At 40.7% G+C, this 27289-nt stretch overlaps 1 protein-coding gene across 4 annotated transcripts in view; it reads left to right on the forward strand.

The window, feature by feature from the left end:
- The window catches only part of ABL2 (ABL proto-oncogene 2, non-receptor tyrosine kinase), a 101092-nt gene extending 74818 nt beyond the window's left edge, over positions 1-26274 (forward strand). For 2 of the 4 annotated variants that reach the window (XM_044757751.2, XM_014845297.3), the window contains exons 2-13: positions 4668-4730; positions 6149-6319; positions 10098-10393; positions 12850-13122; positions 14469-14553; positions 15767-15944; positions 16553-16737; positions 17727-17879; positions 18825-18914; positions 22186-22359; positions 22894-23127; positions 23437-26274. In XM_044757751.2, coding sequence (XP_044613686.1) covers positions 4668-4730; positions 6149-6319; positions 10098-10393; positions 12850-13122; positions 14469-14553; positions 15767-15944; positions 16553-16737; positions 17727-17879; positions 18825-18914; positions 22186-22359; positions 22894-23127; positions 23437-24614 — 3080 coding nt within the window. In that variant the 3' untranslated portion in view covers positions 24615-26274. Of the gene's footprint in view, positions 1-4667; positions 4731-6148; positions 6320-10097; positions 10394-12849; positions 13123-14468; positions 14554-15766; positions 15945-16552; positions 16738-17726; positions 17880-18824; positions 18915-22185; positions 22360-22893 lie in introns of all 4 variants that reach the window. The other 2 variants (XM_044757750.2, XM_014845296.3) reach the window with 1 other exon arrangement.
- Positions 26275-27289: the final 1015 nt, after the last annotated feature.

A 27289-nucleotide genomic window follows, 5' to 3' on the forward strand; every position in this document is an offset into this window, starting at 1 on the left:
GGCTAGTGAAGTTTCATGTCCTTTTTTCCTGGTATTCCATACTAGGACCTCAATAAGTACTTATTAAAAGAAAGAATAAATGAATACTATGTAATATTTCGTGGTATTAAGATGCATATGACTTGATATGAAGAATTTAAGCTGTATTGAGAACTGTTGCATAATTTACCCAATCACATTACATAGTTTTTAAAAGCGGTATTAAAAATATTTGCTTCTTAGAGAATATGAAATCAGATAAAGTAGAATTCTGGCAAGATAACTGTAAAAGACTCGGAAATGCCTAAACTGAAAATTTTGTATATTAATTTCTCCAATTACTCCCTGACAAATTTCTAATTAAACTGATAAAAGTTATTGAATGACTAACTGGTGAAAACTGTTTTTAATAAAAGTAAACATTAAATTTAGGAATTATCTCTGAATGTGAGTTTTATTCTGGATTTTAACTTGTTTAATGTTGATAATTTACTTTGTACAAGCCACTATTTCTATGTTTTGCCTTATTTTTACTGTAGCCTGTAAGTGTATCAGTAGAAAAAGGTAATACAATTACCTTTTCTTAATAGTCGTAATGTGTTTCTGCTATCTGGGTCCTATATTCCGTGAGTGAAAATCAGTCTTCTTTTATCTCGTCTTAAGTGCTTGTTCTTCCTTTGTAACAGTGATTAATGAAAGGTTAACTCACTATTTAAGGTACCTAACATATAACATGTTAGGTACTGTATATATGAAGTGACAATGTGTATCACTTCACATTGTTCAAAAATAAACCATTGCCAGACTACACACTTGCGTTTGGGCGGGCAGTCCGTCTCAATCATCCAGATGTGGCTGTCCTAAGCTGATGAGGGAAGTGGCGTAGACTGGACCCACTGGATAACACTGTGACATTTACTTGCTCTTCCTGTAGGCTTTTTTTATTTCCTTTTTTGCCTTTATTCCTTAGCTTGTTCTCTTCCAGTTAGATCTTTAACGTTTTGTGATTTAGTACATGTTTATTCTTGGCCTCAGGAAAATGTTAGGATGTTTTTTGTCTTTGAAAATTTTTCCCTTTTGTTTGGTGCTAATGAGTAGGATGATGTTTAAGTGGATATCCTGTGCAGACGGATTGTGCAGGAAATTGACCCTTAGTTCTGTCAGAACAAAAGACTGAGTGGGAAGAAGGAAGAAAGGAAGGAAATAGATATTTTGGCTTGACCTAGAAAATACTAAAACCAGAGATGAGAAGAAGGGGGGGAGTGGGGAATAAAAAGGTTTTCCAAGTTGTGGTTCTTGTAGTACTTGGCCTCAAAAATTACTTTTATCCTGTAATGATTATTTTGTACATTTGGAAAATGTACAATTTTGTTTGGCCTGTAACACTTTTAAATTTACATAAAATTGTGCCGTAGATCTCCTTCTCGTTTCTCCTTTTGTCACATAACATGGTTTTTAAGAAACTGACTTGCCTTTGACAGTCCTCCTTTGAGCTTGATGGAGTTCCTCTCCGGGACAGATGAGCCACATGTCATAGACGTGTCCTTGCACCTGACAGTCTGTCACTCTGCTCTCGTCAGTGCAGAATTCCTGCTTATCCAATTTAAATGCTTTCTGTTCTCTGAAACCTTTTCTGATTCCCGAGTTTTGTTTTCTATTCTGCCCTCTCCTAGCATCCTCTGTGAGTATAGCAGTATATGTGATTCATTTGTTCAACAAACCTTTTTTGAGAGCCTCTTATGTACATGCAGTTGGAATTTATCAAGTTGCTTGGAATTTATCAATGAACAAAGCAGACAAAAATCCCTATCCTCATAAAACTGATTTTCTAGTGGGAGGAGTTAGATACTATACATGAATATAATAATAAATAAGTAAATTATGTATTTTGTGGTAATAGGAGCTATAGAGAGAAATAAATTAGGAAAGGAGACATGGGAGATGTGGGCGTGTTGTCAGGAATAGATGCATTTTAAAATAGGATAGTTAGGGGCCGGCCCGGTGGTGCAGCGGTTAGGTGCGCACGTTCCACTTTGGTGGCCGAGGGTTTCCCGGTTCGGATCCTGGGTGCGGACATGACACCACTTGGCAAGCCATGCTGTGGCAGATGTCCCACATACAAAGGAGAGGAAGGTGGGCACGGATGTTAGCTCAGGGCTAATCTTCCTCAAAAAATAAAATAAAATAAAATAAATAAAATAGGATAGTCAGAGGATGCTGTACTGAGAGGATAACATTTGAGTGAAGTGTCATGTGGATATCTTGGCGAAGAATGTTTTAGGCAGAAGGAGAAGCCAGCACAAGGGTCCTGAGGCAGGAGTGTGCCTGCCTTGTTCAAGTAATAGCAGGGCAGCCAGTGGCCAGAGTGAGGCAAACTAGGGAAGAGGAGTAGAAAGATGAATTGGGCAAGACGAGTTGTGAACGGCTTTGTAGGCCCTTGTAAGGACTTGAGCTTTTACTCTAAGATGGGGAGCCATCGAAGAGTTTCGAGCAGAGGAGTAACACAATCTGAGTTGTGCTTTGCAAGCTGGCTGATGTGTTGAGAATAGACAGTAGAGAGCGAGGACAAAGCATGGAGATCACTTAGGAGTCTACTGAAATAATCCAGGTGGGAAATGGTGGTGGTGACGGGGTGGTAGTAGTGGAGGGGGTGAGAAACAGGTAGCCTCTGGATATATTTTTGAAGGCAGTGCCGATAGGATTTCCTGAGGGATTGGAAGGGCGTATGTGAGAGCAGAAAAGGAGTCATGAATGATTCCCAGGTTTTGCTTTCTTCCCCCATCTTTATTTTATAATTGATATCTAACATTGTGTAGGTTCAAGGTCTGCAGCGTGTTGATTTGACACACTTGTGTATTGCAAAATGATCACCACCATGGAGTTAGCTAATACCTGCATCAAGTCACATAATTACCGTTTCTTTTGTGTGGTAAGAACATTTAAGATCTCTCTTAGCAACTTTCAAGTCTAGAATACAGTATTATTAACTATAATCACTATGCTGTACATTAGATCCCCAGAACTCATTCATCCTACAGCCAGCAGTTTGTACTCAAACTTCCAAGGGTTTTGGCTTGAGCAAGTGAAAAAATGGAATTGCCATTAACTGAGATGAGGAATTCCGTGGGAGAAGCAGAATTGGGGGAAAAAATGGAGAGTAGTTTTTTATAGTAAGTCCAAATTGTGTTATTGGTGATTTATAAACTTTATGTTCTGAAGCCCAGCACAGTGTCTATTGTATAGTAGATGTTTGTTAGAATTTATTAGTTTTGTGAACTTTAAATTTTAATATATTGGGTTTCACAAAGTAAATGTATGATGCTTGCTGTTTTTGGCCTGATAGTGTTTAAGAGTTGGAGTCAGTGTCTGCTTAATTACTGTTTCTAACTTGGTCATTGATAGTAGAAAAATTCTTGTTACCCTTGATTTTTGTTCCTCTTATAATTTTAAAAAGGGAGACTTTCTTCTATTTAAAAAGAAGGAAATGTACTTGAGCTGTTTGATAATCATTACACAGAGTAATAATCACAAAACATTGTAATATGTTACTTCCATCACTGGCAAGAAACAGTTATCAGTGTGGATCATGTGATATTCAGTATGGAACCAAAAAATATTATAAATAGTCTTTCTACTTCTTTTTGGCAGTTCTTTTCATTTTAATAAAAGGATTGGTATTTTGTAACCCAGTGGAAATTCAATTAGAGTAGATAATTTTTCATTAGAATAAAGAAAAACAGTATGTGTGACAAGTTTGAAGGATTTTTCATGTAATGTGGTATTTTGTTTGTTTTGGTAATCCCACTTGGTTATCTTGGTATATAATAGAGCTGTTCCCATTCACGGTAACTTTGCATTTAAACAAGGAGCAACACTTCTGTTTCAGATTAACTCTTCAGAACGTCTGACATATCTTCAGGTTTGTCATAATATTCGTAATGTAAAACAAAAATTAATTAGGTGTGAAATTTTAAAGATGTATTTTTTTTAAGAGGAGGAAAGAATGTGAAATAAACTCTAAAACTGTTAGGAGAATTAGATCCAACTTACAACAAAATTTCTGTCTATATCATGTAGACAGTTATGAGGCCATTTTTAAAACATCAGTTAATGCTGTTTTAAGATTAAAATACATCTCATTGTTTTCAGCCACTTACATTTTTGTGTAATTTGGTCATTCATTCAGTCAACAGTTATTGAACACATATTATGGGACTCTTGCCAGCAAAAAGATACAGTTCTTATGCCAAGGAGCACATCGTGAAGTTTGGGAAACAAACATAAAGTGAGGATATTATAAATACAAAGATCCAGATAGAGGGTGTTCCTGCAGCAAGGGTAATGCTTCTGAGAGCACAGGGAGGAGGAGCACGGGAGGCTGCCTAGGGGAGGCTGTGCTGGAGCTGAGTGTTACCAAATGAGTAGAGGTCAACCAGTCAGAAAAGGGTGGGATGAGATCACATTCCAGCTCAACAGGACTGTGTGAACAAAGGCAAAAGGTAGGAAACGTCATGGTGTAAAAGTTTAAAATTTGAGGTGTGTAGTGGGGAGAGGTGAAGCTGGAGAAGTAGATGGAGATGTGATGATATAAGACCTTGAAGGCCATGTTAAAGAGATTTTGTTTTGGCTTGATGGTGAACTGTTGAAGAATCTTAAGAGTGACATGGTCAAATTTTTGTTTTAAATAGATCACTTTGCCAGCTGTGTGGAGGATGGATTTGAGGGAGACAAGACTGGAGGCAGTAGTCCAGGTGAGATGATGGGGCTCTGAACTAAGGTGTTGGCAGGAGGGATGGAGAGGAGGGAATGGATTTGAAAAGAAATAAAACCACTGATTCAAGGGTTTTTCTTTTTCAAATATGATAAAATGAATTTTAAATTAGAAATGAGTGGAGGGAGAGGGAGAGACACATAATAAAAAAGTGTTATATGACATAAGTAGTTGGATAGTGGCAGATAGCCACCAAAAACAGTTCCAGTGATCAAGAAAATCGCTACTGGAAGAACAGTGTATTTTTTTTATGATCAGCCTGGGCTGTGAGAAGCAGGTGATCTTTAACTAGGATGGTACGGGGCTCACCTATTCGTGTAGTGTGACTAAACTTAGGAACACGTAAAGCCTTGAGGAAGAAACCAGATCTCAGAAGGCTTCAACCGTTACACTTGGTAGAAACTCAGTAAATGTCCATTGTTGGGGATATATTCTAGAGCCTTCGATTAAGGTATTTAAAAATGTACCACCTAGGAAAAGAAAATAGGATAAACATTTTTTCATTAAAACAGTTCACAATTGCAAGCTATTATAGACAGTGCATGGTAAAGCAAAGGTAATTTGGAATGCCAAGAATATTTTGTATTAAAACATTTTGCTGTTGTTTTAACAGATATTTTTGGATTTTCTAGAAGCACTATTTCTATACTTTTTCTATATGTAATTGGAGGATCTGGATTTATGCAATATATACATATTTGTTAAAATCTCTGTTATCTTTTCCACAATTTGTCTTATATGGAGAGAGTAAGGGAAGAAGGGTAGTTTGGGAGGACTTGGAATACATAACTGTTCCTTCTTAAAACAACCACCACCACCAAAACAAAATAACCTTTATGTTTTATAAAACAAATTGCCTTTTTTTTGTTTTTTGTTTTTTGTTTTTTTGCTGAGGAAGATTTAATCTGAGCTAACATCTCTGCCAATCTTCCTCTCTTTTTCAGTATGTGTGCCACCAGCACAGCATGGCTACTAACAGAGTGGTATAGGTCTGCGCCTGGGAGCGGAACCCAGACCACCAAAGTGGGAGTACGCTGAACTTAACCACTAGGCCACCAGGGCTGGTCCCGATTTGCCATTTCTTTTTGAGATTTTTTTTCATTTTGAGAAAACTGTGCTTTTCCTATTCATTTATTTCTGATTTTGGTGAGTGCATAGAAGTCATGGCTGAATGCTCATTTTGTGTTCTTTATCTTGCTGTATTTTCAACAAGGAGACTTCTCTCATGCTTAGGAGACAGTGCCATTTGCTCATTCTTCTCCACAGCTGTACAGCTTTGATCCACCCTGCAGCCGTCAGTATATGTCAGCAGCTAACACACTGTGTATGTACTGAATTCAAGTAAATTTCCAACTGTTATACTTACTGTGAATTCCTTTCTCTTTTCCTGTCTCTCAGAAGCCTTGCACCGCCCCTATGGGTGTGATGTTGAGCCCCAGGCACTGAATGAAGCCATCAGGTGGAGTTCCAAGGAGAACTTGCTGGGAGCCACTGAGAGTGACCCTAATCTTTTTGTTGCACTTTATGATTTTGTAGCAAGTGGTGATAACACGCTCAGCATCACTAAAGGTGAGCTTCTGTGTAACGCCCTCTCACTTTTCAGTTTTCATTAGTGGTTAAGAAGTAAAGGTGTCTGTTCTAGATTCTGCCTCTGACTAACATTAGCTGGGTAATTTGGGCCCAAATACTTCTGGTTCATTGTCCTTTTTCTTTTTTTAACCTGTGTATGGGATAATGCCACTTTGTCTACTTTATAGGGTTCATTAAGGATAAAATGAGATAAAGTACTTTAGAAAAAACACCACACAATAGATAGATAAAGTTGCCTCATTCTCAGAATTCTGTATTGTATGTAATATGCCAGCATTCATCTGCCACAGAAGTCAGGTTTACTGTCCATCTCTGCTCATTGAACTGTGGCTAACTGAGTCACGTTGCCAGACTCCACTGCTACTCAAAGTGGTGTGCGTGGACTGCCTGGGAACTGTTCGTTACCACTCTGAAATGAGATGGAGAACTTGCACCCCAAATGTAAACCAACTACATCACTAAGTACACTATTTATTATTTAGTTCAATGGACGTCTTTTTTTTTTGGAGCAAGACTTTCCAGCATGTAGAAAACAGTCCAGTGATTCACGTTCTGGTGTGAGCTTCTTATCTTGTTGTGGACCTGCTTTGGGCAGCACTAACCTAGACAACTTACGTCTCATTTGTGTTTCTAAGGATTAATGAAAGGAATAGTAGTAGGAAGGGTTTCTTTGTAGTAATACTCTTGAGAGTAGTAGTTTATTTCAGTAGTAAATTCTTATAAAAGGAAACACTAAGAACATGACCAAGTAAAATCATCCATTATTGGTTTTTTGAACAAGGACAGGAAATGTGGGACTTTTATGAGAAAGAAGTAGGGCTATGGGATATGCTCATTGTGCACATGAATTGGATTGCTCATCTGCCTAAACTTGTTCTTTTTTTTTTAAGATTGGCACCTGAGCTAACATCTGTTGCCTGTCTCCTTTTTTTCTTCTCCGTCTTCTCCCCAGTACATAGTTGTATGTTCTAGTTGTGGGTCCTTCTAGTCGTGGCATGTGGGATGCTGCCTCAGCATGGCCTGATGAGCGGTGCCATGTCTGCGCCCAGAATCCGAACTGGCGAAACCCCAGGCCACTGAAGTGGAGTGCACGAACCCAACTACTCGGCCACAGGCCTGGCCCCTGCCTAAGTTTGTTCTTATCTTTTGAACCTATGAAAACCTCCTACTGTGAAAAATTTTTTTCAGGATAATTTTTAGCTAAATGAGATTGTAACTTTATTTGTGAAACATGCCTTTTATTTGTGAAGTTCAGAATGAGGTGTTAAATGGGAGTGGGTATACCAAATAAGAAGACAGTCCTCCCCTCCAGGAATGTTACCCTTAAATAAAATTTTTATGAACATCTTTTTTTAAAATTCAGCCAGATTCATCAAAAGCAGAAATCCTTAAAACTGAGTTCCTCAAACTGAGGTTGAGCTATGTGCCAGAGTGGGCATAATGGTGCGTGTGCATGTGCCAGGAGGTTTCAAAGGCACAGGGAAGGTGAAGTGCATTGTCTCCTAGCGTCAGTTCACGTGAAGATTTTGGGTAGCTCTCCGGGCGGGAGATGGTGATGATGTTTGTGTGTGTGGAGGTGTGTGTTTATGCATTGGGAGGAAAACTTTACACAAAGGTTTAGGATAAAACAAAGGACTGCAGAGAAATTTTATATTGTGCCATAATCTCTTTGAGCTACAACACACTCTTTTACCTTTACTGACACTTCAGGGGAGAAGTTTATGAAGCAATGACTCAGAAGGTTCTTTCTTAGATATGACTTTCATGTCACTATTTTCCAAGATAGCTCAGTCACCAAGGCAGCATTGATAGAGAACGTCTGTTGGTTCCTCACTTAGTAGTTGTGGCAACCACGAGTGTGCAGCTCCAGGGGATTCCCTTTATTTTATGGCCAACATTGATTGCCCCTCAAACCCATGAACTGCTAGATTTTTATATCAGCTTCTTATTAATATAAAATATGCTACTGAAGCTGCTTTATTATTTTTAAAGGCAAAATATATTTTAAAGACAAAATAATACTTACTTTAATTCCTTCCTCTTTGAGGATGATATTTTGCTTGAATTAAAAGCCAAATTTCTCCCAGGATTCCTTTGTAAATAGGGCCACTGTTTATATGCTACTAGTCATACCCCTGTCAATTTCTGTGGCACTCAAATCTCCTCCTAACTGGCAAAAAGAGAGGAAAACAAACAAAAACCTAGAGTGTTTGTATCCAAATTATGATGACCTGCCATTACCAGTTCTTTGTAAGGAAGCAACAATAATATGCTTAGTAAGGTGCCAGTCTTTACTTCAGGTTCTCATGGAGTAATAGAGAAAAGCTACAGAGCAATACGTTTTATTTAGTTTTTCTAGTAGCACTAAGATTTTTTTCCTGAAAATATGGTTCGGGAGTATTTATCTGTGCATTTGTGCATTTCCACCAGCACACCACACACACTCCTATGTATCTACCTGTACGTGTGTATATTTTATATACATATATGTGTATGTATGTGTGACTGCATACTCTTGAGTTTGTTCTCATTGAATGTCTCGCATCCAGGTGTCTCAGGTGAGATAGTAGGGGCTAATAGAAAGTTATCCTATGGTAAACATTTCTGTAGGCCACTGAAAAAAGTTAGATGGCTGTCAGAACAATGATTTTGAGTTTTTCCTCAATACCCTTTGCCTGATAACTGCTGGGCTGTGTGCTTTCGATTGATTTGGCTTTCTTCCGCTTTTTGACACTGAGAAGTGGATGTGAACTCTATAGGAAGGCTTGCGTCTCTCAGAGATAACGGGCTTAAGTCCAAATAAGGATTCTTTAGATTATCAGTTATTACTACTGATACCACTTTCACCTTCCCTGTTTTGTCTGTGCAGCAAATATATGGGTAAGATGTATGTTGAGGGAGTCTAGAGTTGATATTCACAACTTTAATAGAGAAATCAAGGACATGGAAGTTGATAGCAAAGATACTCTGAGTAACTTGAATCTTGGGTTCCATCTTCAGACTCAGCTTCCCTTCCCACCTGCCAATTGTAGAGGAATAGAAAGAAGTGGTTAATTCTTCATGGGGAATGGGAGGGAAATAGGGAAACTATAACTGTTTTAAAACTTGAGTCCTGGTAAAGATTGTGCTTTGGGAGTTCTCATTGCCCATCTGCCCACCTCCTGAACAATTATCTTTATGAAAACATTGGTGAAAGCTCTGTGGTCTGTTCTTTGGTGTTTTTTTATTTTTTTACATTGATGGTTTTGTTGCCTTGGTGCCAACTTAAATTTAGAAGTAACTGTGTTTCACATGTCTTATGCCTGATCCTTGGTTCTGGTTAACATTGAGCCATATGTGAGATACATTCCTTGACAAACTGTTTTGAGGAAGAAAATAAGTTTTATTTATTTATTTTTGAAGGGTGAGACTATGTCACTTTCCAGCCATTTGAGTAACCTTTCTATCTTTGTATGCCACCTTACTACCACACATGGAGTTTCCTAAGGCATTTTTTAGTTGATATAAAAACCTTTAAAAACTTATAGTGAATACCAGAAGGCCATTTCTAACTACGCTTTTGTTTAAGTTACAAGCTAAAGAGATTAATCAGGATATGATGAGCAGCCAAGTTTGTTTTCATTATTTTAAAAAATTTTGTTGGCATAAAAGTCCCCGATTCGTTTTTCAGTGAGTTTTAAATTTGACAGTAGACTGCTTCTGTTTGAGGTGAAGTCTTAACATCTTTTCTCTCATTCTATGATGACCTCATGGCTAGGTGAAAAGCTACGAGTCCTTGGTTACAACCAGAATGGTGAGTGGAGTGAAGTTCGCTCTAAGAATGGCCAAGGTTGGGTGCCAAGCAACTACATCACCCCAGTGAACAGCTTGGAAAAACATTCCTGGTACCACGGACCTGTGTCGCGCAGTGCAGCGGAGTATCTGCTCAGCAGTCTGATCAATGGCAGTTTCCTGGTGCGAGAAAGTGAGAGCAGCCCTGGGCAGCTGTCGATCTCGCTCAGGTATGAGGGGCGTGTGTATCACTACAGGATCAATACCACCACAGATGGCAAGGTAAGACTGGCTGGCAACCCCCTCTAGATGTGGGCTGGCTGCTCTTTAGAACCAATACTCAGAATGACTAAAGAAAATTGTTTTTTGTATAACATGAAATAAAATAATCACTGACGTGAGTTTGGGCTCTTTGGCATGTAAGAGCTTGCTCTTTTCAAAAGAATATGGTCATGGAAATTAAAAACAGTATTAATAGTTTAATGATGAGCTAGATTTGAAGGTGAAGAATGAAGGAACTGCTGTATATGTTAGCTGTTCCAATCATCATCAGTATACAAATATACGCATATACATCCAATACATTGTACAGAATTTATAAATTAAACCTTATATCTTTGAAAATTGTAATACTCTCTATCAGAAAGTCTACAGAGTAAGAATTTAGGCTTCTGAGACCAGTGTTGATCATTAATGTATATTAATATAAATAGATCAACAGTCGTTTAGCAATTTACGTGTTCGAAGACCAACTATTTTAGAATGGTTGTGTTAGAATGGAACTGTTTTACTTTATAAACTGAAAAGCATAGGTTTCTATCAGTTATTCTATTGAACAGTAAGTTTAGATTGAATCGTTTCTTCCATTCTTTCTTTCTGTGTGATATGCACAGTAGGGGGTAAGCACAGGCTTTGGAGCAAGCAGACCTGGTTTGCTATGTAACTCCGCCATTTATTTATTAACTTTGTGACCTTAAGTAAGCCTCAGTTTCCCATCCCACTTTATTGGATTATTGTGAGGATTAAATGAAATAATTTCTGTAAAATATGATGGCTGATGCAAAGTAGAAAATAAGTAAACTATTAATTCTCTTTCTCTTTTGCACCACCTTACGGACATATTGTCTCTTGATGAAACCGAATAGAATCAGATAAGTGATAATGTAAGAGAGACCCAGGAGCTCTACTTCTGGTTATATACCCAACAGAAATGAGTGCCTGTGTGTACAGAAGACATGTACAGGAATGTTCCTAGTGGCACTATTTGTAATAGCTCATAACTAGAAACGCTCAGCTGTCTAACAGTTGAATGAATTAATAAATTATGGTATAGTCATAAAATGGAATCTCTTACAACAACAGAAATGAACATGATACTGCCACAGACACTATTGGGAAAAACAGGCCTGCCAGCTGCTGCTTTTGCAAATTTATTGGAATACAGCCACACCTACTTGTTTATTATGTATTGTGTATGGCTCTTTCTCATTATTAACGGCAGATTTGAGTAGTTGTGACAGAGACACTATGGCCACAAGCTGGAAATATTTGCTGTCTGGCCCTTATAGAGAAGTTTGCTGATGCCTGTCCTAAGTGACTCTCACGCACGTGGCGGAAAGGATTAGTGATTGCTAGGGGGTGGGGATGAGGGCAGTGGGAATGACTGCTAATGGGTCTGGGGTTTCTTCATGGGGTGATGAAAATGTACTGGAGTAGATGTGATGGTTGGACAACCTTGTGAATATACTAAAACTGCTGAATTGTACGCTTGAAAATAGTGACTTTTATGGTCTGTGAATTATATCACAATAAAAAAAGTTGAGTGAAAGAAAGCAGACACAAAAAACTACATATTGTATGATTCCATTTACATACGGTTCAGAAGCAGGCAAAGCTAATCTAAGGTGTTAGAAGTCAGCAGAGTGGTTACCTCTGCAGGAGTGAGAAGCTGGGAGGGCACGCGGGGGCTTCCAGGGTGCTGGTGATGTTTTGATTCTTGGTGTGGGAGATGTTTACATGGGTGAGTCCACTTTGTAAAAATCATCAGTTCTCCATTTATTAATTGTATAATTTTCTGTATACAGTAAAAGTTTCTTTTTTAAAAACTAAAACAAGCTCCCTTGGGAGATAAGGCCTGAAAACTGCTGTCTTACTTTTTACACTTCTTGCTTATCACAAATTAACTATTTTATTAATAACTCTCAAATAAAATTGTAGCTTTTTAAAAAATGGTGTAGACACTCAAAAGCACAGTTAAATAAAAATTATAAGATACTTGAGTACCCTCTCCCTACCAAAAAAATCAAAATGGGTGGTTTTCAAATTACGTCTGCAAGATTCTGAGGTGGTATTTCATCAGCTTTTACAGGAGGCCAAGTCCCCTCGTCCCTGCTTTCATCAGAGCATCTCTTTCAGTATCTGTCATATATCTTTGGGTTCCGCAGTCTTGTTGCTTAAAAATATTTGAGGACCAGTGATCTTGATGACCCAGAGAGATAGCTTGGAAGCTTTTTTCCTGAGACGACAGCTAATTTAGGCAGCAGAGGAAGAGTGGTTTGAAGAAGATGAAACTGAAGTTCTGTGTTTTCCCTTGCCATCATCGTTTCATTCTTTCACTTCCCTCAATAAGATAACCTCCTATCTTCAGATCTTCAGACCAGTGAAATAATGGGCTTTAAAAAAAAAATTTCTGACCTTTTTTCCAGTTGGTTTAGTTTCTCTCCTGCTTTTCTTACCAGGTGTATGTAACTGCTGAGAGCCGCTTTAGCACCTTGGCAGAGCTCGTTCACCACCACTCCACTGTGGCTGATGGGCTGGTGACAACACTGCACTACCCGGCCCCGAAGTGTAATAAGCCGACAGTCTACGGTGTGTCCCCCATCCATGACAAATGGGAAATGGAGCGAACGGATATTACCATGAAGCACAAACTTGGGGGTGGTCAGTATGGAGAGGTTTACGTTGGCGTCTGGAAGAAATATAGCCTTACGGTTGCTGTGAAAACACTAAAGGTGAGTTGCTGAGAATTACAGTTTTCAGCCATCTTTTTCTTTTGTGCTGAAACACTTGGAAATATCAGTGTGCCCTTGTTTGACTTTGAAACACTTTCCACCCCCTGGTGCCAAGCACATCAGAGAATTGTGATGATTAACCCGGTGCCATTGCTGACAGGGCAGGGGCAGATGATTCATTGCAAGGCGGTGAGACCCACGTGTGGGGAGGGTTTGTCTCTGGAGGCTGTTGACGCAGATCTTAGTGGGAGGTTAGAAGCAAAGTATGTTGTAAAAGCACAACAAGCCATTTTGCTTCCTCAGAACGACCCCTGCTGGACAGAATTCTTCATGTGCTGTTCGAGAATCATGGGTGCTCTCTTGTTCTGTCCTTTATCTCCCTGCCTCTTGCTCCTCCCATCTCCATGAGATTAGATCACTTCTTCTTGTTCTTAATATTCACAGAAATCTTTTTCCTGTTGCAACTCTATCTCTTCTTTAAGGCTCCTGGTTTCGGATTACAAGGTTGTCACTCATTCCATTTTCTGAAAGATTCTCCCAAATGCCTCAGTAGCTCTGGGAGATATCACTCATAACGGCTGCTCCTCAGCTATGAGTAGTAGGTTTTTTTAGCAAGCATTTATTAAGCATGTTCTGAGTGTGAAACACTAGGCAAGACCTTGCAAGCATGCTTGCTCCTCAAGGAATTTCTAAGGAAGACAAACCTGTAAACAGCAAACTGTTCTGTCTCCTCTTTGAAAGGCCGAGATATCTAGGGAAGTAAACTCTCAGAGAACTGAGTTACCCATCCAAGTTCTCCCGTGTTTCAATTGTGATAGGACATGATTGCTGAATTTTGCACACCCTGCTAATTTTTACTCCAGTTTCAAATATGAGATAAATTCAAGGACATTTTTCTTTCTTTTTTTTCTTTTTTTGAGGAAGATTAGCCCTGAGCTAACATCTGCTGCCAATCCTCCTCTTTTTGCTGAGGAAGACTGGCCCTGAGCTAATATCCGTCCCCATCTTCCTCTACTTTATATGTGGGATGCCTACCACAGCATGGCATGACAAGTGGTGCCATGTCTGCACCTGGGATCTGAACCAGCAAACCCCTGGTGGCCAAAGTGGAATGTGTGAACTTAACCTCTGCACCACCAGGCTGGCCCCCAGGACATTTTTCTTTCTTAATCAGACTTCTGTAAAGCATACCAGGTTCTGATAAAATTTCTTGAAGTAGTATGCTAAAATATTCAAAAGATAGCCCCTTTTAAAGCTGAAGTGTTAGGATTGTGAGTTGACTCCACTGATTAAGGTGGGAATTTGTCCCTCTCCTCTTTTTCTTTCCTATCTTTCCTCCTTTCCAGGAAGATACCATGGAGGTAGAGGAGTTCCTGAAAGAAGCTGCAGTGATGAAGGAAATCAAGCATCCTAATCTGGTGCAACTGTTAGGTGAGGAAGTTTGCCTGGACTGTGGGTTTCCTCAAAGGTGCTTGTCCCTCGGCCCCCTGTTACCTCCACGTCCTCCTTTTGAGTCACCGTGGGGGAAGCTCCAAGTGCAAATCTACTTCAACCAGTGGTTGTCACTTTAATCAGCAGGCTCTGTGTTTAAAAATTGCCCAAGAAACAGTGGCCTGGATTGATTGCCTCAGATTGAAAGTTCAGAATCATTCAAAATGATACCAAACCAAAAACTCTCACAAAGTATTTTTGCAAAATAAAGAGGTGTTAAACAAAAGACTGTTGAAAAGAAGCAGATTAAAAATTGTGACCACACTCCTCAGTTTATCTTTGCAACAAAGCGCTGTGCTGTGATAGATGGCTTCTCACCTGTTCTGGTCACAAAGAAACCTGTGACTGAACCCCGTGCTCTTTTTAAAATAGGGCTGGTTTCTTTGGGTGTTCAAATTGAACCAAACCATCCCAAAGGAAGTAATTTCTTGTTGGTTCTTGAGAAGGAATCTCCCATGTGTTAGTGAAATTTTTGACTATGGAAACACTTACAACCTTTTTACAAAGCATTATTACAGACTGGGCTGACATAGTCGTCAACATATGCACAATTGCTGTTACTTTTGGATAAGCATCGTTAGCATGCAGTTGAGGATGGGAATCAAGGCATGAACAGAACTCTAGAAATTTTGGTCTTCCTGACCCTTTATGGAATTAATACAAGTAACCCTACAAGTCCAAACAGGCAAATGCTCAAATGCATATGAATTTACAGAGAATGATAGAATGGAAGCAGAGACTCCCTTATCAACCAACTTCTTAACTTTGCTGTGTTATTTTCAGAGAATGTGATGTCAAGAAGGGAAAGGATTACTCCTGAACTAGATTTTTTTTTTTTTTTAAAGATTTTATTTTTTTCCTTTTTCTCCCCAAAGCCCCCAGGTACATAGTTGTATATTCTTCGTTGTGGGTCCTTCTAGCTGTGGCATGTGGGGCGCTGCCTCAGCGTGGTTTGATGAGCAGTGCCATGTCCGTGCCCAGGATTCGAACTAATGAAACACGTGGCCACCAGCAGCAGAGCACGCGAACTTAACCACTCAGTCACGGGGCCAGCCCCTAAACTAGATTTTTAAAATTGTCAGTTATTCTTCCCAAAGTGGTTTGGAGTGTTTGAATATGTACTAGTAAAATAAGCTCTATTTCGAACTATCAGGTGTGTGTACTTTGGAGCCACCATTTTACATCGTGACTGAATACATGCCATATGGAAACTTGCTTGATTATCTCCGAGAATGCAACCGAGAAGAGGTGACTGCAGTTGTACTGCTCTACATGGCCACGCAGATCTCCTCTGCCATGGAGTACTTAGAGAAGAAGAATTTCATCCATAGGTGTGTAAAACCTGATTATTGCCTATGATTTACCATGAGGCTACCTTGCTTGATATGCAAGTAAAGGGAAGAATGTGACAGCCTTTCCAGTAATTTTTCAGATGATTCAGAAAGTAGTTTTCTCCTTCACAGGGCCCATTATAATGTCATTTCCAACTTATGAACCTATTGTACTCTGATTAAAGTATTAAGGAAGAGTCTTTGCTCCTCTCAAAACAGAAAGCTCTTTATTTTGCCCAGGACTATATCCAAGATCCTTTTGCTCCATCTAGTGGCTTAACTTTAAAAATAGCTTTCTGGGTTAGTAAAGAACGTAAAGCCTTGTACAAAAGTGTCTGTTGCTCACCTCTGCAACCTAGTCCAGTGTACTTATAAATAGGAACCCATTTTCTGGAGCCTGCTTTATTTTGACATCACATAACTGCCTCTACAAATGATGTGTAATTAGTGGCTTTCTACTGTGTTAGTGATTATCATAAAATACTACTATATCTGTCAGCCCTTACTTATCAACTCTGCTTATAGCACAAAGAACTGAGAATAGAGCATTCATGACCATTTTCCTCACCTGTATGAGTGGAATCACATTAGTGTTCTCTGTCCCACAGAGATCTTGCAGCTCGTAATTGCCTGGTGGGAGAAAACCATGTGGTGAAAGTGGCTGACTTTGGCTTAAGTAGATTGATGACTGGAGACACTTACACTGCTCATGCTGGAGCCAAATTTCCTATTAAATGGACAGCACCAGAGAGTCTTGCCTACAATACCTTCTCCATTAAATCTGACGTCTGGGGTAAGGTTGGAAGGGACTTTTTTCTGTTTGTGTCATTTTATTTTCTTTATAAATGCCCTTAATGCTTTAGAGCTTCTCTTTAAATGGTCATTATCCTCTGCCTTTACCCCATCCTTCTTCAGTCATTCAGCAAGCACTTTTTAAATACCTACTATTTGCCAAGCATTGTGTTAAGCACTTAGCGCAGAAAGAAGTGTAAAGAAGAAAGTAAAAAAAAAAAAAAAAAAAAAGTCCCTGCCTGGAAAGAGCTCACTGTCTAGATCTCCTTTTGCGTTGGAGTTCTAATGATGCTTTCTCTGTAAAGCTTGCTTTTTCCACAGTCGGTTTTATTGCTCATTTCCAGAGCACTGTGACACAGAGTAGCACCCTCTCCAGGGAAGGCATGATGCAGTTTCATCTTGAATTTGTCCTTGTAACGGATCTTGTTTCTACTGCCCCGAAAAGCAATGTGATTTAGTAGAGGCTTGCACAAGTCTGGAAATTTGGATTGTGGGCCAATAGAAATAGTTGTAGGATTTAAGTCACTTTTTACTGGAAATCTCAAATTCAGAAATAACCTGTGACAAAATCAAGCAAATTCTTTTTTCTAGTGTGGCTTTCATCTGGTTTTAAATGAGTCCATTTTTATATTACTTCTCTAATGTTAGGTAACTTAAAAAATGTGAAACTCATTAAATAGACCATAGATTAGTTTAAGAATAGTTTGATTATGCTGCAGACCTCTTATATGATCATAATTTATTCTCCCTCATTGTAGCAAAGGAAATCTAAATAAAAATTGGGAAATTTAAAGACAATCATCTTGAGGTTATACCTGAAGTGTTGCTGGGGCTGATATCTTAGAAGGACAAGTCATGCTGTAAAAATTAGAAGAATATACTAATGTTGTTGTAACAGTTACCAAAAATTTGAAAGAGAAGTTACCTAATAGTATAAAATAAATCAGAGAAGAAACATTCTCTCTCTTTTTTTTTTTATCCCTTATGCAGCTTTTGGGGTACTTTTGTGGGAAATTGCTACATATGGAATGTCACCATATCCAGGTATTGACCTATCTCAGGTCTACGATCTACTGGAAAAAGGATATCGAATGGAACAGCCTGAAGGGTGCCCCCCTAAGGTTTATGAACTTATGAGAGCATGTGAGTATTTTTGGTTAATTTGATTTTGAAGGTCTAAGTCAGCAATTCAGGATGATTAACAAAATTGGAAACATTTTTCCTCTCAATGTGGTTAGATTGAATCCACCTTGATGACATAGTAAGAGCTGGTCATTGATCAGCCAGTTGGCATGTTGTCTTCTGTCCTAGTGAGTCTTACTGGAATCTTAATATTTGTCCATGGCCCAAATATTGACTCAGTTTCTCAAAAGCATTTGCATACTTAATGGGATAATAAGAAGTTGGGTTTATTAATATGAATTATTAATAACTATTAATAAGAATGATTAATAAGAAATTGGGATAATAAGAGAGGTGGAGGGCTGCTTTCAACTAGATGAAAATGATTGCTAAAGACTATGGAAAATACATGAAAGTAACCTCTGTGATGAATAAACAAAAGCATCTTGCTTGTTGAGGATGAGAAAGTAGGAAAGTGAGTAGTGAATTAAATTGCAGTTGTTTGAGAATAAGTTGTCTTGTTTTCTCGTTGAGCGTTGGCATTGCCTACTGCCCTGTCTTTGTCAAATGTGAACTCTAAGCTCCTTCTTTCTGATATCCTGTTATATTTCTGAATATGTACAGCTGATTATTTATAAGTTTAGAGTGAGTTTGAAGACGGATTTTACTTCCTTTATTTATCCAGTGCAAGAAAACTTGCCGTTTTCTAAACCATCTCCCTGCCCCACCTCGTTCCTGTAGTAGAAGGAATAGGAGCTGAGGCTCCATAGAAGGACCAGCCCCAGGAAGTGGGTTCATCACGCCTCTGAGTCTGGAACTGAGAAGCAGCTCACTCACTGTCGTGATTAGGCTGTGACTCTGCTTTAGTGAGCACACAGCGTGATGCCTGGAACTCACTGTGAGCTGTGCCACTGAGTATTGAATTCCTGCAAGGAGCTTTTAATATTTCCTTCTTTTGTTACATAGGCTGGAAGTGGAGCCCTGCTGACAGGCCCTCTTTTGCTGAAACACATCAAGCTTTTGAAACCATGTTCCATGACTCCAGCATTTCTGAAGGTGAAAATCTGGTGATTTACTGTTGGTGACTAGTTCTGGGTGGTGGTGGTGGTACTAACATTTCAAAAATGATAGATTCTTTTTTTTTTAAGGATTGGCACCTGGGCTAACAACTGTTGCCAATCTTTTTTTTTTTTTCCTGCTTTATTTCCCAAACCGCCCCCCGCCTCCCCAGCCCTGTACATAGTTGTATATCTTAGTTGTAGGTCCTTCTAGTTGTGGCATGTGGGGCGCCGCCTCAACGTGGCCTGACGAGCGGTGCCGTGTCCACACCCAGGATCCGAACCCTGGGCCGCCGCAGTGGAGCGTGTGAACTTGACCACTAGGCCACAGAGCCGGCCCCCTAGATTCTTTTATTTGGGACTCCATTTCAGGATATTGAATTAATTCTTGGCCTTTATTATTCTTGTTTTGCTTTTTTTGCTGTTTTTAATGGGTCTTTCTGTCTCTTTCTTTCTTTCTTTCTTTTTTGTCCTGAGGAAGATTTGCCCTGAGCTAACATCTGTGCCAGTCTTCCTCTATTTTGTATGTGGGTCACTGCCACAGCATGGCCCCTGACGAGTGGTGTAGGTCCACACCCAGGAAGCAAACCCAGGAAGCAAACCCAGGCCGCTGAAGCGGAACACATCAAACTTACCAACTAGGCCATGGGGCCAGCCCCTGTTTTGTATTTTTAACACTGAAATTATATTTTAATTAGAAATTAGTTCAATCTGTTCATAAAGAGAATAAGTTAGATAGTTCTTTAAGCATCAACACTCGTGATGTAGGGAAGAGAAAAGGGAAAAATGATCTTGAAAAATTTTCCAACTCTAAACCACAGCTACAGAGGCAGAACCAAGTCATAAAAGCAATATCCAGAAATTCCATTTCTGAAAATAGATCTTAAGGAAATAATTGGGTATGAACAAAGATTTAGCTACAAGAATGTTGCATCGGAGTGTGTAGCTTATAATATTGAAAAATTAACAACTTGAATATCTAGTGAGTTTTATTATATCCATATAATTAAATATTTAAAATGATATTCTTAAATATATTCACGTGGAAAGGGGTTTAGAATGAGCCTGTTAAATTAAGCTGTGAGCATTGAGAACCCTTTTCTTATCTAAAAAACAAGTATATGGACATATACAGGCAGTTTCCTACTTTTGTATATAATGCCTCTAAAAGTACCTGCAAAAGTCCACCAATAAACTTACCTGTTATAAAGAGGCAGAGAGACTGTTCCTAGAGAGCTAAAAACACAGAATTCTTACTTACACTTGCCTATTAGACACTTGGATATAGTTCCAGAATTTTATACATATTTTTCAGATGTTTCCTTTCCTTCGTAATTGAACACAGAGCTTACTGCTTAAGTTCAAGTTTAAAAATATTAGAAGAGAAAATCAGGCAAGTTGATTTGTGTCTGCTTCCCTTAGTGATTTGTCAAGTCTAGGTAAGAAGAAAGAGAAAAGTACAACACTAAGTTTAATGAAAAGTATTTCCTTCCAAGTCATTTGATGTATGCACCTTCTGCAGGTTGGGAGGGCGCAGCTGGCCCTTTGGGCCCGACGGAGCAGCTGCACGTCATAGCACTCCTTTCCTCTTTATTCCTCTACGTGCTTTATTCCCTGTGGCGTCAAAGCAGTAGAAGTCATAGGCTTCATTTCTTTGGTACTTTTATGTCAACTTTTAACTTCTGTTGAATTCTTAGTTGAATATTTCTGCTTCTCTTGAAAATGTTACATCTTTTTAGAAAATCAACGCTTACCAATTTTCAAAGCTAATTTCAATTCAGAATTGCTAAACAAGAAACTTAACATTATTCAACCCACATTTTATTAAGCGTATAGTCTGTGGCAAGCTCTATAGTAGGTCTGAGGGCAAAGAGATAAGACATAGTTCCTACCTTAAAATGTGTGTTTTTTAGTCAGTTGTAAATTAAAGATACCTAACCCAAACTTTTGTAGGCAATAAGAGGAAGATGTATTGGCTCATAACCAAACCATGGAAAAGCAGGCATGGTGCTAACCTCAGGGTCAGTTGAAGCCACAGACTCAAGTAATTCAGCTCTTCCTCCTTTCCCTCTCTCTCCTTCCCACACCCACTCCCACCTAATTTCTCTTTACTTTTGCTTCTACACTGATCTCATCTTCAGAATCCTCCAAGTGGCATGGGACATAGTTGCTGGCATCCTCGAAGTCCTATCTTTATAGCTCATGTCTGTCTCCCAGTTGCTGTGTATAGCAGTGGAAGAAAGGAATCTCATTGGCATGGCTTGGGTTATGTGCCATGTACCCCCTCTTGTGGGGAGTTAATTTCTTTAAATAATTATCAAGAGAAGTTATAAAATAATTTAAAAATTTCACAATTGAATTGATCATACTGCTCTTTTGTTTGGGAATGAATAGCAAAGTATGTCTTTGCCTTGGTAAAAGCCACAAAACCCATGGCCAAGTATAGTCAGCCAAGGCTTTCTAATGGTGTGAATAAGTTTTCAGGAGCCTCATTTGCTTTATGTGCATGAAATGGAATGGATTGTATCTTCCCTCCTTTTTAGTGCCAAGTACAACCTAAAAATAAAGCTATCTGCTGACATCTTTTTGCTTCGTTCAGCCTCTGAACAAGCACTTTTTAAATGGGTGTATCCAAATGACCAATATGCATGTGAGACCATGCTCCACCTCGCTTTTCATCAGAGAAGTACAAAATGAAACAACGAGAACCCACTGCACCTACCCCTGAATGGCTTAAATTAAAATCAAACAAAAAAACTTGATAACATTGGCAAGCATGCAGAGTAACTAGAAGTTTTTTACAATGCTAGTGGGAGTGTAGATTGGTACAGCTGTTTTGGGAGACAGTTTGGTAGGACCCAACAAAGCTGAAATTACATGTTCCCTGTGACCCAGCAGATGTGCATACAATTATGAAGCAAAAGACACGTAGCAGGATGTTCCTAGCAACATATTCATAATAGCCCAAGACTGGGAACAACTTAAATATCCCTCAAGAGGAGAATGGATGAATTTTGGTATATTCACACATTTGAACAATATATAGCAATGAGGAAAAATCTGCCACATGCAACGTGGATGAAGCTACAGACATAATGCTGAGCAAAGAAAGCCAGACATAAAAGAGTACATATTCTGTGATTTCATTTATATATTTTAGTACTCTCTTCTCCAGTTTTTTCTCAGTTGTATGCCTTTTCTGAAAAGAAAAACTCCTTTGCTCTGTCATGAAATTGCTGTTTTTATCAGACCCCTTGTCTTCCTCACAGAGGTAGCTGAGGAGCTTGGGAGAGCCGCCTCGTCCTCGTCTGTTGTTCCATACTTGCCCCGATTACCTATACTTCCTTCTAAGACCCGGACGCTGAAGAAACAGATGGAGAACAAGGAGAACATCGAAGGGGCACAAGATGCCACAGAAAATTCTGCTTCCAGTTCAGCACCAGGTATGGTCCCTAGGCAGGTGGAATGAGACTGCCTTGTTTTAAGAACCATGGGGTGTGATGCTTTTATTTCCACCTCCTGCCCGTCATCCCTGGGGAAAGGATGGCTGGTGTCTGTCTTACCTGCCACTCTAGTCCTTGCTCTGCGTTGCCGGTGGTAATAGTCCTGATCTATCTGTCCACCGTACAACCCTGCCTCCCACTCCATTTCCTCAACTCCTGATTTCCAAACAGTTACTGTTTTTACACTTTTGGCAAAAACTTCTTCATTGAGCCTTACAGATGAGGCCAAGTTGTGCTGCAGTTTTTAGAGAAAAGATGAGTGCCAAGGTAAAAACCAGCAGGTTATTTCTTCCCTTTCATACTCTGCATTGCATTTGGCACATTAATCCATTGAAATGACAATGTATTTATTAGTTTCCTCTGAGTCCTGCTAACAGCTGACATTTAAAAGATCTCTTAAATCCAGCCTTAGTCCCTCAGTGTAATGGAGTCTCTTCTTGTCTTTGACATCACTGATCGGCCCTTTCTCTTCAGGGTTCATTAGAAGTGCACAGGCCCCCAGCGGTTCCCCAGCACTGCCTCGAAAGCAGAGAGACAAGTCGCCCAGCAGCCTCTTGGAAGACGCCAAAGAGACATGCTTCACCAGGGATAGGAAGGGAGGCTTCTTCAGCTCCTTCATGAAAAAGAGAAATGCTCCCACACCCCCAAAACGCAGCAGCTCCTTCCGAGAAATGGAGAATCAGCCCCACAAGAAATATGAACTCACGGGTAACTTCTCATCTGTTGCTTCTCTACAGCATGCTGATGGGTTCTCTTTCACTCCTGCCCAGCAAGAGGCGAATCTGGTGCCACCCAAGTGCTATGGGGGGAGCTTTGCACAGAGGAATCTCTGTAATGACGACAGTGGTGGGGGTGGGGGCAGTGGCACTGCTGGGGGTGGGTGGTCTGGCATCACAGGCTTCTTTACACCACGCTTAATCAAAAAGACACTGGGCTTACGAGCGGGTAAACCCACAGCCAGTGATGACACTTCCAAGCCTTTTCCAAGGTCAAACTCTACATCTTCCATGTCCTCAGGGCTTCCAGAGCAGGATAGGATGGCAATGACCCTTCCCAGGAACTGCCAGAGGTCCAAACTCCAGCTGGAAAGAACAGTGTCCACCTCTTCTCAGCCAGAAGAGAATGTGGACAGGGCCAATGACATTCTTCCAAAAAAATCAGAGGAGGGTGCTCCAACCAGGGAGAGACCAAAAGCCAAACTTTTGCCCAGAGGAGCCACAGCTCTTCCTCTGAGAACGCCCTCTGGGGATCCAGCCATTGCAGAGAAAGACTCTCCAGGGGTGGGGGTGGCTGGAGTGGCAGCTGCCCCAAAGACCAAGGAGAGGAATGGTGGGGCACGACTTGGCATGGCTGGAGTCCCAGAGGATGGCGAGCAGACAGGCTGGTCTTCTCCAGCCAAGGCTGCGGCAGCCCTCCCCACCACTCACAACCACAAAGTGCCAGTCCTTATCTCACCCACTCTGAAGCACACTCCAGCTGACGTGCAGCTCATTGGCACAGACTCTCAGGGGAATAAATTCAAGCTCTTATCTGAGCATCAGGTCACATCCTCTGGAGACAAGGACCGACCCCGACGGGTAAAACCAAAGTGTGCCCCACCCCCACCACCAGTGATGAGACTACTGCAGCATCCGTCCATATGCTCAGACCCCACGGAAGAGCCGACTGCCCCGACTACAGGACAGCCCACGTCAGAAACACAGGAAGGAGGGAAAAAGGCGGCTCCGGGGGCAGCGCCCGTCAGTGGGAAAGCTGGGAGGCCTGTGATGCCTCCACCTCAAGTGCCTCTGCCCACATCTTCCATCTCGCCAGTGAAAATGGCCAATGGCACAGCAGGTACTAAAGTGGCTCTGAGGAAAACCAAACAGGCGGCCGAGAAAATCTCGGCAGACAAAATCAGCAAAGAGGCCCTACTAGAATGTGCTGACCTACTGTCCAGTGCAATCACAGAACCTGTGCCCAACAGCCAGCTGGTGGACACTGGACACCAGCTGCTCGACTACTGCTCAGGCTACGTGGACTGCATCCCTCAAACTCGCAACAAATTTGCCTTCCGAGAGGCTGTGAGCAAACTGGAACTCAGCCTGCAGGAGCTGCAGGTGTCTTCAGCAGCTGCCGGTGTGCCCGGGGCAAACCCTGTCCTTAATAACTTATTGTCATGTGTACAGGAAATCAGTGATGTGGTACAGAGGTAGCCACTGTCAGCCTGGTGGGAAGATGCACACATTTCTGAGGGGAGATGGAAGGGACTTGTTTTCCTGTGTTCTTGTTTTCAAAAAATGAAAGACTGATACTTGAGTGTGTTTATGTGAAGTACCTCAGATCTCTGAGTTCTCACGTTTACAGGTTCATCTCAGAAATAACAAAAAGCAAAACACGTAGGAGAGGGAAATGAGATGGGGGCAGGGCGGTCGTGGCCAGGATTAGAAGCTGCACTGGGACATCAGGAGACGGGTATGTCGTGCCATGAAGAACCAAATCGAGCCCGTTCTTACCTGGAATGATGGGAAGTGGTTAGACGGGGCTGCTCTTGGCAGGGCCACAGTGACCGTGCCCAGACAGTGGAGTGGCTGCGGCACTCATGCTGCACCATCGAACGGAATTGACCGGGGCTCCTGTAGGTACTAATGGTGATTATGCTCAAACTCACCTAACGAATTTGGTGGGGCAGAAGAAAGGAAAGCTGGGAACGTACCAGGGGAAGTTTTGTTTAAGGCTCTTAGAAGCAGCTGTTAGCCTTGCTTTGACAAGGTCACTGCTACAGCAAAAACTGCAGATCAGTTTGCTAGAATACAAAACTGGGAAACGTGGCCCTTCTCTATGCTCCTGTCCTGTTTTCCATTGGTGCAGGAAGTAAAGAATGCTAGGAAGTAGTCGGGGGGATTGAAAACTCCTCCTAAAATCTTACATTGATTAGCAGAAGTCAGTTCTCCCAGTCTAGTGTATTATTTCCTGATGGGCCAGGATCAGCTTTCTGCTTCTTGGTGCCTATCTGTAAACCATAGGCTTAGGGGTCTCCTTAGCGGTTCTTTGCTGCCCTTTGCTGGGCAGGCTGTCTTCTCTTATTCCTGGCAGCATTCAGGGCATTAACCAACATTGATTTTGAAAATAGTGGTCATATACAGGTTCTCACAGGAGAATCCTTTTCTGACACAGTGCCCCTGCACACTGACATACTGGCCAAGAACTTGAGCAGCTGTGTATTTCTTCATCAACTAAAACACCAAGGCGAGGGTCTCTTCTTGAAACCCAACGGCCAGGCCCAGAGGCGTGTGACTGAGAGAAGCTGGCTTGGGTCCTGATGGTTGTTGCTCTGTCCCTTCCCTCTCCCTTATCACCTGAGACCCAGTGTAGGTAGAGAGTAGGGAGAAGCATTCTCTTACTCTCTATGGATTTTAAATGAATTACCCCAAATTATTCCTGTATGCTTTTCTCCTCTCACTTATCCTTGCCCCATTGTTGTGCTTGTTTGTAAAGATCATATTGGAAATAATCTTTGATATTTATTTTGTCATTTCACCTCTGTTTTAAAAATGTGTAATTGAAGGAGCAGGTCATCACCAGAGAACACCAATTAGATCCTGGAAACCTAATGACTTAACGCTCAAATACATTTTGCCCTTGAAAAATAGGCCTTTTCCATCCCTATTCAGTTATAACTATGGAAGCTAATTAGGATTGCATGGAAATGAATCGAATTGGTAAGATATTATTAATATTCTTGATATCAGATCTCATTCCAGTTACCACTTTATTCTCTTTTTAAAGCTTTATGACCTGCCCTCCCCAGGAAGAACCCAATAGAAAAAAATAAATCCATTATTTTTTCCTCCCAAAGGAATATTAACTTAGGAAGATAGGAGTTCAGCATTGATGAACAGTGAGTTTTCTTCCTGGCTCTGTCATCGATCCACTGTCAAGCCACAGCTCCATCTCTTAATCTATTAAATGAAGGTAATGATACATGTTCTCAAGGGTGTTTTCCAAATAAGTGTATAGCTATCCCTTTGAGAGCATCTCTAGAAAGCTCTTGAGTGCAGTGTTGTTATGTTGAATGGTTTTTCATCTCTTCTTTGCTCAGTAGTAGACAATGAAGTTTAGAACTGCTGAGATTGCATTAACTGGGCTAGAGTACTAGGCGGGGAAACTATGTTTTGGACAGAGTTTGGCATCTTTGACCAAGGAGGAAATTTAGTTTTCATTAAAAAGAAAGGAAAACTTGATTCTTATCATAGCTGCTCCAGAGGAGGCCCAGGCCAAGAGAAGGCTAAGAAGGGAGGAGACGGTACTGGGCACTCCTGGGGGCTGGGTGATCCCTGTCTGTCCATCACTCACAGAGGCAGCACAGGCAGCTAGTGCTCTCGTTCATCTCCTTGCAGCTGAAGGAGAAGATAGAGCTCCCTGTAACTTGCGTTAGAAACCGACAGTCCTCCTTTCTTCTTTGCCACTTCCCTGCATCATACACTTCCATAAACTTGAAATCGTTTTAGCGATTAGCCTTTTAAGGGTGGGACAGGGAAAGCTAAAACTTTAGAATATTACTATGCTGCTTTTTAAGTTTATCCCTGTCATTGTGGGATGCAAGTTGAGGGATTATAATTGACTTTCAGGGGATTTTTTTTTTTTTTTTTTTAAATCAAGGGATCTTTCCTTGAGAGCTCTGAAAATAAGCCTTGGAGGAACACTACTGAGTGTATTTCAGCTCCCTGGTCTTCTCACTGAAGAACAGTCTGGAGGGTGGGGGCTGTGTCTTACTCAGGGGCCGCACCTGGCTCTGTCTCGCCTGCGTTAGGTGCTCAGTGAGGTCATGGAGAGCTGATTTTCCTCAGCACTGTCAAATAGCCTTGGCTGTCGTGGCACACTCCATCCA

The sequence above is a fragment of the Equus asinus genome, chromosome 25 (assembly GCF_041296235.1).
Source record: "Equus asinus isolate D_3611 breed Donkey chromosome 25, EquAss-T2T_v2, whole genome shotgun sequence".
In the NCBI taxonomy this organism is placed as follows: Eukaryota; Metazoa; Chordata; class Mammalia; order Perissodactyla; family Equidae; genus Equus; species Equus asinus.